General features: G+C 42.1%; 1 protein-coding gene across 4 annotated transcripts in view; it reads left to right on the top strand.

Moving 5' to 3' along the window:
• Positions 1-369: 369 nt before the first annotated feature.
• Positions 370-14183, top strand: part of RASA2 (RAS p21 protein activator 2) — a 122720-nt gene continuing 108906 nt past the window's right edge. For all 4 annotated transcript variants that reach the window (XR_007155578.1, XR_007155579.1, XM_047874667.1 and 1 more), the window contains exon 1: positions 370-550. Coding sequence is in view for 2 of the 4 variants with exons in the window: in XM_047874667.1 (XP_047730623.1) it covers positions 418-550 (133 nt within the window). In the remaining 2 variants the exon portion in view is untranslated. The remainder of the gene's footprint in view (positions 551-14183) is intronic.

The raw sequence follows: 14183 nt of genomic DNA on the forward strand, positions 1-14183 counted from the left end.
TGAGCTGTAGCAGCGGTGGAAGCCCGCTCGTGGTAGGGAGCCTAATTCCCAGGAGGATTTGGGGATCTCGAGAGGGCCGGGGTCGTCTCTCAGCGGGGTTTCAAAGCTGCTCAGAGCCACAGCTAGGAGCCACGCTTGTCCGGCGCCTGGGCTTTTATGGGGCAAAGAGCCGGCAAGCCAAGCCAGGAGTTGGGTCCGCGCCCGAGCGGCCCGGGCTCGGGGCAACCGTAGGGGGGGCGCCGACAGCAACCGCGGGAACCGGGTGGGGCGGGGGCGGGGCAGCGGCGGGGCGGGGCGAGCCAGGCCGAGGCCCGGGGGCGGGGCCAGGCGCGCGGCTCGCCCAAGCCTAGGCCGCCGTTGGGCTCCGCCTCGCGGGCTACGCAGGCGGTGGGGCTGCGGCACGGGCCGGGCGGCACCATGGCGGCGGCGGCGCCTGCTGCTGCGGCGGCTTCTTCCGAGGCGCCGGCGACGAGTGGGACGGCTGAGCCCGAGGCCGGGGACGAGGACAGTCGCGAGGTCCGAGTGCTGCAGAGCCTGCGGGGCAAGATCTGTAAGCGGGGGCAGGGCTGAGGGGACCCACCCGCCGGCGGCGGGAGCCGCCGTGGGGCTGAGGGGGCGGCGGGCGCGCGGGGGGTGGCGGCGCCGAGCCGCGCTGGGATCGCGGGGCGGAGAGGGGACCTGGGCGGGCGGGGGCCGGGGCCCGCGCCGGGGCCGGCCGAGGCGCGTGGGGAGGGCCGGCACGGGTGAGGCTGGAAGGGGGGTGTGTTGGGGGAGGCGTAGCCTCGACGGGGCGGCGTGGGCTGGGGCTGCCCGGGTCGGGAGGGAGTGGAGAGCCGAGAATTTGCAAGGAGGGGGGCGTCCGGCGCGGCGCCGGCGTGAGGGGCTCGGCTTTGGGGCGCGGCCTGGACGCGGGGACGCCCCAGCCGGGGGCGTGGGCCGGGGGCGTGAGGAGTTTCCGGCCGCCCAGGGACGCAGGCCTCCGGGCGGTGCGGGCGCCGGGGAGCGGCCCCGAGGTGGGAGCCCAGCGGTAATTACGGGAGGCGCGGCCGGAGGAGGAGGAGGAGGACGGGGACGAGGAGGAGGAGAAGGAGGGCGGGGAAGTGGGGCTGGCCAGAGGGGAGGGGGCTGCCTGCTTCCTGGGCTCTGGAGCTTTTGCGAGGTTGAAAAAGGCGCCCTGAGCTTGAGGATACAGGCCGCCCTGGGACTCGGGTGGCCGCCGCGCGGGGTGTTCGCGAATGAGCGCGCCGGGAGGGGCTCGGGCCGGACACCTGTACTAGCCCCACCTCGCTGCGGCGGGGACTTGGATCGAGAGACAGCGTGACTGACAGGGACTTAAGACAGGATGTAGTGGCTTCCTGTGAGCAGGTCTCAAAACAGTCATCCAGCCCGCACTTAACCCACTTAATTCCTTTCCTTCTCATGCATTTAATTGTTACTTTTGTGAGCGAGCCACACTGGTTGGCTTAATACAAAATTTTTGCTCACAAGCTCTAAGCGTTGCTGTAGACCATTTGAATTCAGCCATTTGGACATTTATTTTTTAAAAGTGACTCAGGTGTCGATTGCCAATTTTTTTCACAGTAGTTTATTCAGAGGAAACGTCCACCCCCCCTTTTTTTTTTTTTGCTATTTGTGAGATCTGTCAGTAAAACTTATTTTTGCTTTTGTCAAAAATCAGCTTTATTTTCGTTGTTCAGTATTCTCAGATTGGAAACGTGCTTCATCTTTCATGTAAATAACCCTTAGTTCTGAGGAGTACTTTTTACTTTGTAAGAAGAAAATCGAATTTCAATAAAATGGCTAACAATACTCTTTGTTGCACGAGATGTAAAATTTTCCTCTTCCTGGATAGTGATATTAATAATTGAGCTTGGATTCTCCCCCTTTTTTCAAGTTGCTCCTCTTTTCAAGTACTGGTATTTTATTAAATCTCCGAGGCAGACATATTAACTTTTCTCATCTTTTCCCAGAAGTGGTCATGGGTAATTTGAGATCTTGAGTACAGTTCTTAAAACCTAGAAAATGACATCAGAGAAATAGATCTTGTCTATATCTATGTTCTCGATATTAAAATTACTTTTTGGGTATAAATTCTGTTCAAAATTCAGATTAAGTCTTATACTCAATATTCACATACATCTAATTTTTTAACATTTGGGAAAACTGTAAACGGGCCAGAGTTCCCCCCTTGATATAATTTTCCAAACTTTACCAGTTTTACATTTCAGTGTCACTTGATGCTAGGCACTGTCCATTGGAGCCTCACTGATTTACATAGTTGCAGGTTATGCCATGGAACTACATATACACTTCTTGGAATTCAGAGTTAGGGTTGGGCTGTTTCCAGAAGGACTTATCTGCTCTGCACTTTCACCTGCTCCATAGCAAAACTATCACAGTAGGAGATATCATTGTGAGTGAAACTTGGACCTACAAATACAAAATTACAACTTTGTTTCTGTGGCTTAGAGCAACCCCACTACCCAGATTTGAAGATTGATCAGCTGGGAGTGACATTACCACTTTAACCATAATGGAAATATTGTAACTGTTACCTCAGTCAGTTTCTTACTTTTGGAATTGCTTGGTGTATAGCTCAGGTCACTGAGTGTCTGCTTTTTAGAAAAAATGTATTAGGATACGTATACATGAAGCTTCTCCCCACCTCCCTCTCTTATTTTTTTTTGCCGTTCTTTTAAAGGCCAGTATAGTCCAGAGTTGGTTGACCTTCACAACCCTGTGAAGAGATGCTGTTTTCTGTTTTCCTGAAACTGACATGTGGGTTTTACAGCGTGGGGGCTGGGGGGCTAGAGGAATCATTAGCAGGTGGTAAAGTCACAGGGATGGGATGGTGGTACATCTGACAATGAAGCTTGGGGGTGTAGGTAACCATGTCACCTTTTCCTTTTCACCATCCTGGGAGACCTCAGAGGAAAGCCTGATAGTGCCCAGTAGACTGGAGATTTGCTGCCAGATTCTAGATTGCTGTTTGAGAGCCTCAGATCTGGAGAGTTAGAGCTTTATAGGGCTCAAAGTGAGCCTGAAAGGAACATCCTTTTTCCTAGACCTAGGTAGGACTCTTCAACCCCAAATCCTACCAGCAAAAAAGTGAGGATGAAATGGTTTATATATTCTTTTCTTTTCTTTCTTTCTTTCTTTTTCTTTTTTTTGTTTATTGTTATTTATTTTGAGAGAGACAGAGAGGGAGGGGCAGAGAGAGAGGGAGAGAGAATCCCAAGCAGGCACTGCTCTGTCAGTGCAGAGGTGGACGCAGGGCTCAATCTCATGAATTGTGAGACCATGACCTGAGCCGAAATCAAGAGTCATGTGCTTAACCAACTATGCCACCCAGGCACCCTGAATTCTATATCTTTAAAGTTCTGGAGGTAATAGTCTACAGTTTCATTTAAGGGTTTTATTCTAATATTTGTTAATTTTTCCATATCCTTCACAAGGTGAAATAACCAGATCCAGGGATTGGAAACCCATTTTGTGGTCAGTTTCAATCAACTGACATTAGCAAATCCAGTGTTGCTAATTGAATTTTGTTTTATGTGCTGATCCCCAATACCCTGAAGTCATTTTAGTGCTCTAGGAAGCCATAGCAGTTCCAAATGGTCAACTTCTTTAATATTCAACAGGTAGGCATGATTGTTGGAAGTCCCGGAGCTGTCATATGAACCCTTGATAAAGGAAATTAAGGTAGTCCAGACTCCGTCCTTTGTATGAACTGGCATGCAGTGAGTGGCAGGTATGCTTAGTATCTGAAGCACTTTTGCATTGCATCCCCTCCCCCCCCAAACAAAACAAAACAAAACAAAACAAACTACCCTACACACAAGCCAAAGAGGGGGATTGGATCTTTCTTCTTAATATTTAATTTATTTATTTTATACCTTTTGTGGTTTTTTTTAAAGTTTATTTTTTATAAAGTTTATTTTTTTGAGAGAAAGAAAATGAGTGAGTGGGGGAGGGGCAGAGATCGAGGGAGAGAGAGAATCCCAAGAAAGCTCTGGGTTGTCAACATGGAGCCCACCTCAGGGCCCAGTCCCACAAACCATGAGATCTTGATCTGAGCCAAAATCAAGAGTCCAATGCTTAACCAACTGAGCCACCCAGGTGCCCCTGGAGCTTTCTTCTTTTTCTTCTTCTTCTTCTTTTTTTTTTTTTTTAATTTTTTTTAATGTTTATTTATTTTTGAGAGAGAGAGAGAGCATGAGCAGGGGAGGGGCAGAGAGAGAGAGAGACAGACAGACAGACAGAAGCCAAAGTAGGCTCCAGGCTCCCAGCCATCAGCATGGAGCCCAATGTGGGGCTCAAACCCACAAACAGCGAGATCATGACCTGAGCCGAAGTCAGATGCCCAACCAACTGAGCCACCCAGGCACCCCAAGGAGCTTTCTTCTTTATACTTTCAGGTTTCTTGCTATTATTTCATGATGTCTTCCTTTTTGGCTATACTTTTTGTTAAGTTCTCATCCAATTAAATCAGGTTATAAAATCAGAATGTAAAAATGTTGATGAAAGAACCCATGCCACCTCGATCGTGGGTTTACCTGTTCTAGGGATACCAGATTGATAAAAGAGAACCGAATCTGATGATTTGTGTGAATATTGAGATGTGCAATACAGTGCCAGATCTGCGGAATCATGACAAGTCCCAGAGCTCAGTTGGTCTCCCTGGTGTCTCCAGATGAAGAATGATGTAGGACTCTTTGGCAAAGTAGGATCTGTGGGATCTGGTTAAGTGCTTTAGTTTAGAGGCTTGTCCGGGTTAGCTTTAATTTGAATCTTAATTTCTAACTTTTGTTAACCTTTTTGTGCCTTTATATTCTTGCGTGTATAATGGGTATAATAAAAACACCTATCTCACAAGATTGATTAGAGGGCTAAATAAATCTTCTCCAGTCATTTCCTCTCTCCTCTCAGGAGCTCTGTCAGCCCTGGACCATCTTTTGGGAAGGAGTAAATAGATAAAAATTAGTCTTTATCTAATATTCTTGTCGACATGTAGCATTTTCTGTACAAAGCTGATTAAACTCAGCGGACATGTACTGTATTCTGTTTCACACGTTGATTATTACTAATGTGACTTTAGGCAGCTCACTTACCTTTGAGCTTATCTTCCTCATCTTTAAAATGGCGAGTGATGCTTCATCACTCGCCATTTTATACATGTTGTTCTGCCTAGAAGTGTTTTTCTCCTTTCCTCCACCCCATATTTATGTCAGGGAACTTCTACACATCCTTCAAAACCCTGGTCCATGTGATCTCCTGACCAAAGCCTTGTTTGGGGCACCACCACCCCCATCCCTGGAGACAAGGTGTTGGGCCCCTGTACTGGTTGGGAATTGTAATTCCTTGTCCATTTTCTTATTCTAGCACATTTTGTAGAAATTGTTTGTTTCCCCATTAGACCGCGAGCAGACTGCGAGCTCTTCCAGTATAGAATTCATTCTTTATTTTTTTTAACTATCCCACTGTCAGCATAATAGGCCTTTAGAAAATGCCCTACTTCTCACCACGCTGTCCTGAGGAGGATTTGAGATACTAGATGTGAAACTGTTCTGTAAATTTTACACATAAACTAGGAGATGATAGTATTGTTAAATGAAAACTACATGGGTCTGTGACAGGAAGTTCATCCCTTTCAAAATCACAGTGCCAACTGAGCTTATGTTTGAACTGATGCCAAAGTTGCCTCATTAGGAAAAGGATTAAATTTTTCTAAATGCTCTGAGTGCTGATTATTAGGAGATTTGAATATTGTTACTTGACTGTACTCCATGAATATTGTTACTAATTGGCCCCGAGCCTGGAAAAGAAAAATGTCATAATCATATTTTATATAGTAAATATTTTTATTTGTTGTGGAAGGTTTAAATTTTTTGGTAGTAAGGTATTTTATTGATCATGCAATAGAATTAAGAGGGAGAGATTAAAAAGAGTTTATTCATGCTAAGAATGTATTATTATCAGATATTTCAAATAAGATGTTATTTAGTAAATTAATAGAGGGAAAGATTACTAAAAGATTTGTTCATACTATGCATTCATCATTGTCAAAAATTTGAAATGAGATGATGAGTTATTTAGGATCGAGGAAGAATCCATCTTTCAGATGGATAGAAATGAGAGAAAAGGGTTCTTTGTAAAAGTTCACAGAGCAGTCTGCTAATCGTTTGCTGTGAGAAAGACAGGAGGTAAACCTCAATGAGTTCATAGAGTTTTTGTTGTTGTGTTTTTTTGTTTTTTGTTTTTTTAACTTAGAACTCTTTGAATAGCCTCTAAGAGACTGGAACTAATATAGCTGAAATAAAAGTATCATTTTATCCTTTTATCTTAGATACCAATCCTGTTCCCTTTTTAATGTGCTTTATGAAATTATTTGACAATAATATCAAATTACATGTTTTATGAAGTTCTATATGCTGTTTTGAGAGCTGCTAACAGTTTTGTTGTGTAGTCATCAATTAACGTAAACTAAGACACTTTACATTAAGAATTTTTTATGATATGTCTTTGGTTTTGTATGTTATTTCAGTCATCAAAAATCACTAGCTAAAATAATATGCTTTATAACATTATACCAATATACATGCAAACATCAATGAACAGTAATTGACAAATTTGTTATTGTGAGCTTGGCTCTAAGAATATCACTAATGACAGAATGACTGGGCAAATTCTTTAACTTTGCCAACTCCTTATTTTTTCACTTGTAAAATGAGAGGTTTGGATGTGATCTTTAAAATCCCTTCTAGCACTAATCTTTGTTGCTTTTTAAATTGAACCATTTGCTTTAAGACACTACATCAGATACTTTTATTTTAATATTTAAGTGTTTTTCATATACCTATTTTGCATAAGATGCACTGTTTGAGACATTTGTCTAAGATTTAATGGATACGATTATTTGAATCTTAAAAAAAATTTTTTTTTAGAGAGATAGAGTGCACAAATCGAGGAGAGAGATTGGCAGAAGGAAGGGAGAGAGAGAAACTTAAGCAGGCTCCATGTTCAGCACAGTATTTTTACTAATTGGTCCTGAGCCTGGAAAAGAAAAGTCTCATAATCATACTTTATACAATAAATTTGTTTATTAGCCATGGAAGGTTTGAAATTTTGGTAGTAAAAATTCAATTTTTGGTGGGGCTCAATCCCATAACCTTGGGATCATGACCTGAGCCGAAATCAAGAGTGGGACACTCAACCGACTGGGCCACCCAGGCACCCTGAAAAAACTTGTTTTTAAAGATTCAAACAGTCTTGGGGTGCCTGGGTGGCCCAGGCGGTTGAGCGTCAGACTTCGGCTTAGGTCATGATCTCGGTTCGTGAGTTGGTTTTTTTTTTGTTTTTTTTTTGAGAGAGAGACAGAGCGTGAGTAGGCGAGGGACAGAGAGAGTGGGGGACACAGAATCCAAAGCAGGCTCCAGGCTTTGAGCTGTCAGGACTGAGCCCGATGTGGGGCTTGAACTCACAAACCATGACATCATGACCTGGGCCGAGGTGGGACCCTTAGCCAACTGAGCCATCTAGGCTCCCCTTCATGGTTTGTGAGTTCTAGCGCTCTGCAGAGCCTGGTTTGGATCCTCTGTCCCCCCTCTCTCTCTGCCCCTCCCCTGCTCACGCTCTCTTTCAAAAATACATACACATTTAAAACAAAATTTTTAAAAAAAGGTTCAAACTATCTTGGGGTGCTGTGATCCCAGGGTCATGGGATCCATGCTGAGCACAGAGCCTGCTTAAGATTCTCTCCCTCTCCACCCTCCCCCCACCTTGTGCAAACTTGCTCTCTCTCTCTAAAATAATAATAATAATAATACATAAATAAATAAATAAAAAGTTTTTCTGTGACTACTAATTTATTTAGCAGTATGTAATATCTGAATGTCCATTAGGGCATTAGCCCCCTAGTGTGTGGATTGAGCCTAGGCTGTGAATGGGATGAAAAAGCCCTTACTAGTTTATCCTACAGTCTATACTAAAACAATGGTTGTTTTTAGATGCCTGTATTCTTAGAGAACTATAGAAGCTTAGAGCTGGAATGTAGGGAACATATTGTGTCCCCTCATTTTACAAACGAAGAACTTGACACTCATATACTCCAGGTGTTAACACAGTTAATGCCTATGCCTTTTCGGCACTAGTCCATTACTATCAAAGTTCTTTCTGAAATGGTAGGTGGAATGAATTCATCATTAGTATGAATGTTGTGAATGTACTCCATTTAATAGATGAGGACTACACTGCGTATCTAGTAATATATCCAGAAGTAGTAATACATTTTCACTGTGGCATCTACACACTCTCATCTGTTGCTTCCTGAGAACTTTGTGAAGTGATTAGGATTAGTGGTGAAACTATGCTTGTGACCTAGATGGAGATTGAGCCTGGATGTTTACCTATTTGTGTCATGTTGTAACTCAACTGGTTTCAGTCCTGACTGCCTATCAGTGTCACCTGTGAACTTAAATTCTGATGCTCAGGCTCTACTCCATACCTACTGAATCAGAATTTCTGGGGTGGTACTGGGACATTTCTGAGTTTGAAATGTTCCCTAGGGAGTGATAATGGATCGCTGGGAAGGTGAACCTCTCCTTCTGCCAGTTGAACAGACTAGCCACAAACTACCTGAATGTTAGCAACCTCCTGTGCATGACTGTTTAAAGGGTACCAATAGAAAGTTTGGTGTGATCACGGGGAGGTTTTAATTTGTTTGATTATTTCTTTAAAAAGATGCATTTATTTGCTTGATTAGATAATACACATACCTGGTACAAAACTGAAAAGGTACAAAGGAGTATCCAGTGAAAAGGAAGTTTCCTTACTTCTGTTGCCCCTAGCCATTCCCTCTTCAGAAGCAAGCATTACCAGTTTCTTGTGCAGCTTACAGAAATTAAGTATTTACAAACATAAATATATGAATATTAACCTCATTAACATACAAATTGTAGCAAAATATATACATTGTCTGCATCTTGCTTTTTTATTTCTTACACTTGCCAGTAGTAGCTTGGAGATCTGTCATATCCATAAGAATGGGGAGCTGCCTCTTTTATTTAACAGCTGCATGATATGGCATCATCTGGGTATACCAGTCCCCTATTGATGGACGTGTAGGTTGTTTCCAATCTTTGCTATTACAAAGAGTACTGCAGTAAATCACTTAGTTATGTAATTTTGTGTGTGTGTGTTTTTAATTTGTAATGTTTATATACTTTATGAGAGAGAGAGAGACAGAGGTGTGAGCGGGGTAGGGGCAGAGAGAGAGGGAGACACAGAATCCAAAGCAGGGGCCAGGCTCCGAGCTTTCAGCACAGAGCCCTATGTGGGGCTCGAACCCATGGACTGTGAGATCACCACCTGAGCCGAAGTCAGATGCTTAACTAACTGAGCCACCAGGTGCCCCTGTAGTTATGTCATGTTAAATATGAGTACTTGTGTCTGTGGGATAAATTCCTAGATGTTACATTGATGAACTGGGGGACACCTGACTCAGTCGGTTAAACCTCTGGCTTCAGCTCAGGTCATGATGTTATGGGTTATGAGTTCAAGCCCTGCATCAAACTTTCTGCTGTCAGCACAGAGCCTGCTTTAGATCCTTCGTCTCCCTCTCTCTCTCTCTGCCGCTCCCACTCAAAAATATAAAAAAAAAATGAATGAATGAATTGGTATATGCATTTTTATTTGGAAAGACAATGCCATATTGCTTTCCATAGTAACTACAGCAATTTATGCTCCCACTAGCAATGAATGAATGCCTATTTCTTTAGTCACATAGAGTATATTTTAAAACTTCTTGATCTTTACTGGTCTCTTAAGATGGAAAGGAACATCTGATTTGTAGTTTTAATTTGCACTTCTAAATGAGGTTGAGGATCTCTTCATATTTTTAAGAGTCTTAAAAAATTTTTTTTAGAGAAAGAGCAAGCACGCACGAGCAGGGGGAGAGGGGCAGAAGGAGAGAGAGAGGGTGAGAGAGAGAATCTTAAGCAGGCTCCATGCCCAGTACGGATGTGGGGCTTGATCCCACAACCCTGGGATCATGACCTGAGTTGAAACCAGGAGATAGATGCTGAACTGACTGAGCCACCCAGGTGCACCCCTTTTTTAAGAGAGAGCGTGCAAACAGGAGAGAGAGAATTTTTTAAAAATGTTTTTAAATGTTTATTCTTAGAGAGAGAGAGAGAGCATGAGCAGGGGAGGGGCAGAGAGAGGGAGACACAGAATCTGAAGCAGGCTCCAAGCTCTGAGCTGTCAGCACAGAGCCTCACGCAGGGCTTGAACTCATGAACCACGAGATCGTGACCTGAACTAAGTCCGATGCTTAACCGACTGAGCCATCCAGGCACCCTGAGAGAGAGAATGTTAAGCAGGCTCCATGCCCAGCACAGAACCCAGTGATGCAGGGCTCAATCTCACGATGCAGAGATTATGACCTGAGCCGAAATCAGGAGTTGGACACTTAACCAACTGAGCCACCCAGGTGCCCCATTGAGAGCCATTTTTATTTCCCTTTTTTGGTGAACTTGTTTATTTTGCTTGTCCTTTTTTTCTACTGGATTATCAGTCTTCTTACTGATTTGTGGAAATGCTTTGTGCAGTAAGGGAAAGATGTTTAAAAATTTAGATGTTTTGGCTGATGCCTGCATTTATTCTTTTTTAAAATTTTTTTTTTCCAATGTTTATTTATTTTTGGGACAGAGAGAGACAGAGCATGAACGGGGGAGGGGCAGAGAGACAGGGGGACACAGAATCGGAAGCGGGCTCCAGGCTCTGAGCCATCAGCCCAGAGCCTGACGCGGGGCTCGAACTCACGGACCGCGAGATCGTGACCTGGCTGAAGTCGGACGCTTAACCGACTGCGCCACCCAGGCGCCCCTGCATTTATTCTTGAGAAGTTGATTGTGAGATCCAGTGAGGGCAGTCAGTTGTTGGTTTCATGTACTTATATAATTTCTGATACAAGAAGAGAGATGGAAAAATAATTTTTTGGGAAAAAGTAAGTAAAGATTTATAAACAAGAATTAAGAGACAAAGAATAGATTGGGAGAAAATATTTGCAGGAAATCCTACAGACAAAAAGAAAATACTTATCTAAGACTTACTTTGTGTCAGGTACTATTTTAAAGCCCTTTAAGCATATCAAATAATTAGTCCATATGGTAACTCTGTAACATTCATTATCCACATTTTACAGATGAGGAAACTGAGGCATAGAATAAACTGAGTAACTTAACCCAGATCAGACCAGTGAGTGGTGGAGCTGTCATTCAAACTGGGCAGGCTGGCTCTAGAGTCCATCCTGTTGCTCCTGTCCTGCTCTGCTCTACTGCCTCTCTCTTTGTTAGTGTCCAGAATATATAAAAAGTTCATACGGATTTTAAACAGGAAAAGGGCATTAGAAAAATAAAAGATATGAATAGACATTTTATAGAAAGAGATTTAGAAAAAGGCCAGTAAACATAAGAAAATACTGGTAAGATTTAACAATAGTTAATCAGGGGAATGCAAATTTTTAAAAGCTATCAGTTTGTGAAAACAAAAGCTTGTTAATTTCAGTATTTGGTGGGGGTTTAGGGAAATAGATAACTTTCCTCACTGTTGCTGTGAATTTAAATGGATGAAGTAATGTTGGAGAGTATTTTGGCAATATCTGTTAAAAATCTAAATGTATATTTCCTGTGTATTTCTACTGCATATCTACCCTACAGAAACACTTGGACATTTGCAAAAGGGGCATATACAAAGGTGTTTCATGTTGCCATGTTGGTAAAACAAAACAACTAGAGACAACTTAAGTGTCCATTGTAGGAAAATGGCTAAATAAAATGTTAATATATATATTCTATAGCAGCTAAAAAGAATGAGGTGTATCTAGAGTATGAAAGGAAAAAACTTCAAGATGTATTGTTGAGTGAAAAAAGCAAGTTGTTAGAGTGATATGTTTTTTCTAGTGTACCTGGGAAAATGTACAGAAAGAGGTTTGCAAGGACGTACAACATTGGTTGTATCAGTGGTGGCCAAAGGGGATTAGCTTTACTTACAGTGGTTTAATTTTCTACATAAAATTTTATGTATTATGTATTATCTGTGTTATGAAAAATGACTTTGTATAAAAATTTGATACAGTATTAGTCCTCAGCTGCTAGAGCCTTTCTTGCCCTACTGTTGAAGACTATCCTATCTACAAAATTAAGGGTAGCCAAATGTTAAGCTTGGTAACATTTTGAGTGCACTTACAAGTAAAGTCTACTTTTCTGTCAAGTTTTTTGGTAACTTTTAATTTTTATATAATTTCAAACAAAAATTTGCAGGAGCAATATAGTGAATTACCATATACTTTGCTTGTTTTCTCCAACTGTGTTAAAAAAGTTGACTTTTAAAAAAATTCTGTTTTGTTTTAGAGGAGTGAGATAAAAAGAATAATTTTCATCCTTTAAAATATTACAGCATTTGTGTGAGTGGTGCAGAACCTCTTAGTTTTGAATTTGAACAATTTTGTATACAATTTTCTTAGTGGGTAGGGGAAAGTGAACTAATGTTTTTTTAATATATTTATTCTTTTCCAGGTACTATGTAAGTATACTTGCAAATTATTTCATTTAATCCAAATTCATGAAAAAGATTGCATGCTGACAAAACAGTTATATATGCTTAGAGTTTAAAGAGGCAGAGCCAGGTTTTCAAGTCTGTAAGTTACCAAAGTTGCTGTCCATTTATGTCTACCAATTTGCCTGTCAGATGGTATATTGGAAAGAACTGATGAGTATATTTCTGTTGTCAAGAAGTTGATAATTATCCCTAAATTGGTTATGGTCTAATGTGATGGATATTCAATAAAATTAGAATGTTGGAATGCTATAAAAATGTATCTTTAATACTGTTTAGGGGATTTACCAAAAAAAAAAAAAAAAATGTTACTCTTCTGTCTGCCTGACAATGCTTATGTTGTGCTTTTGTCTCTGCTTGTAAATGGTTCTCCTAGAACAAACACACACGCACACACATGCACATACTTGTACGTATACATTTGTAGGTGCAGCTTATTTATATCTTTTTTTTTTTTTTTTGAAAAGTACTAGATCACAATGAGTCCCATTTTGGTCCCCAGGATGCCGTTGCCAGTAATAGCTACCATTAGGAGACTTGCTCAACTTCATGCAGATTGGCCTATCCTAGGAGAGATTCCTACCATATGTGCTTCATGGTTTGGTTTGCTTGAGAAAGGGGCTACAGGGAGCTTAGGGATCAGCACACGTTCAAAAGTGAAACCTGAAGTGGGCAAGACAAACCACAGGAAGATCCTGCCCGCAGCTTGGTGACGTATCTGTAGAACCCGTGGACGCTTCCTGGCAGTACCTTGCGAAACTTGCCTTTTTATGTACAGTAGTTTCCTAACTTCTTGTTCTGGACTAAGCTTCAGTGAGAGGTGATTAATATGATAGTAATATAGATAACTGTATGATAATTATCATGCATATGACTTGTGTAAAACAAGAGGCCCCTAATTATATTCTTTAGACTTTCCCACTGAGGAGTTACATCTTACCTACTAGAACATTTTTGAGGAGCTGCCCTGGAGTTTATGCTTTAACTTTGACTTTACGCCTTCTCAAGATTTTACTTACATATTGTTGGTGTTTTATAGCCACAAAACAGTTCTTTGCTCACAGAGTCTAGGCTAACCCTCTATAAACTATGCTGGATTCCTGGAGTCCTTTGCTCACTCAAGGGCTTGCTCAGAGGCACATTGATGATTACACAGTACCTTATTTTCATAATGGAAAAGGAGTGCAGTGTTAGTGAAACTATTATTCCTGATTTCTTTAACCTTCCAAGTTCCATGTTAATATTATAGTGCCTATTCTTAAGCAGAACAGATACCTGTTAGGAATTATGGAGTCTGTTGGTTTTTTAGGATTATCAGTTAAATGAGTTCATAGAATCTAAGGTTCTATATTTAAAAAAAATTTTTTTTAATGTTTATTCTTGAGAGAGACAGAGACAGAGTGTGAGTGGGGGAGGGTCAGAGAGAGGGGAGACACAGAATCTGAAGCAGGCTCCAGGCTCTGAGCTGTCAGCATAGAGCCTGACGCGGGGGTCAAACTCAACCAACTGTGGAATCATGACCTGAGCTGAAGTCGGATGCTTAACCCACTGAGCCACCTAGGTGCCCC

Source organism: Prionailurus viverrinus, chromosome C2 (genome assembly GCF_022837055.1).
Source record: "Prionailurus viverrinus isolate Anna chromosome C2, UM_Priviv_1.0, whole genome shotgun sequence".
In the NCBI taxonomy this organism is placed as follows: Eukaryota; Metazoa; Chordata; class Mammalia; order Carnivora; family Felidae; genus Prionailurus; species Prionailurus viverrinus.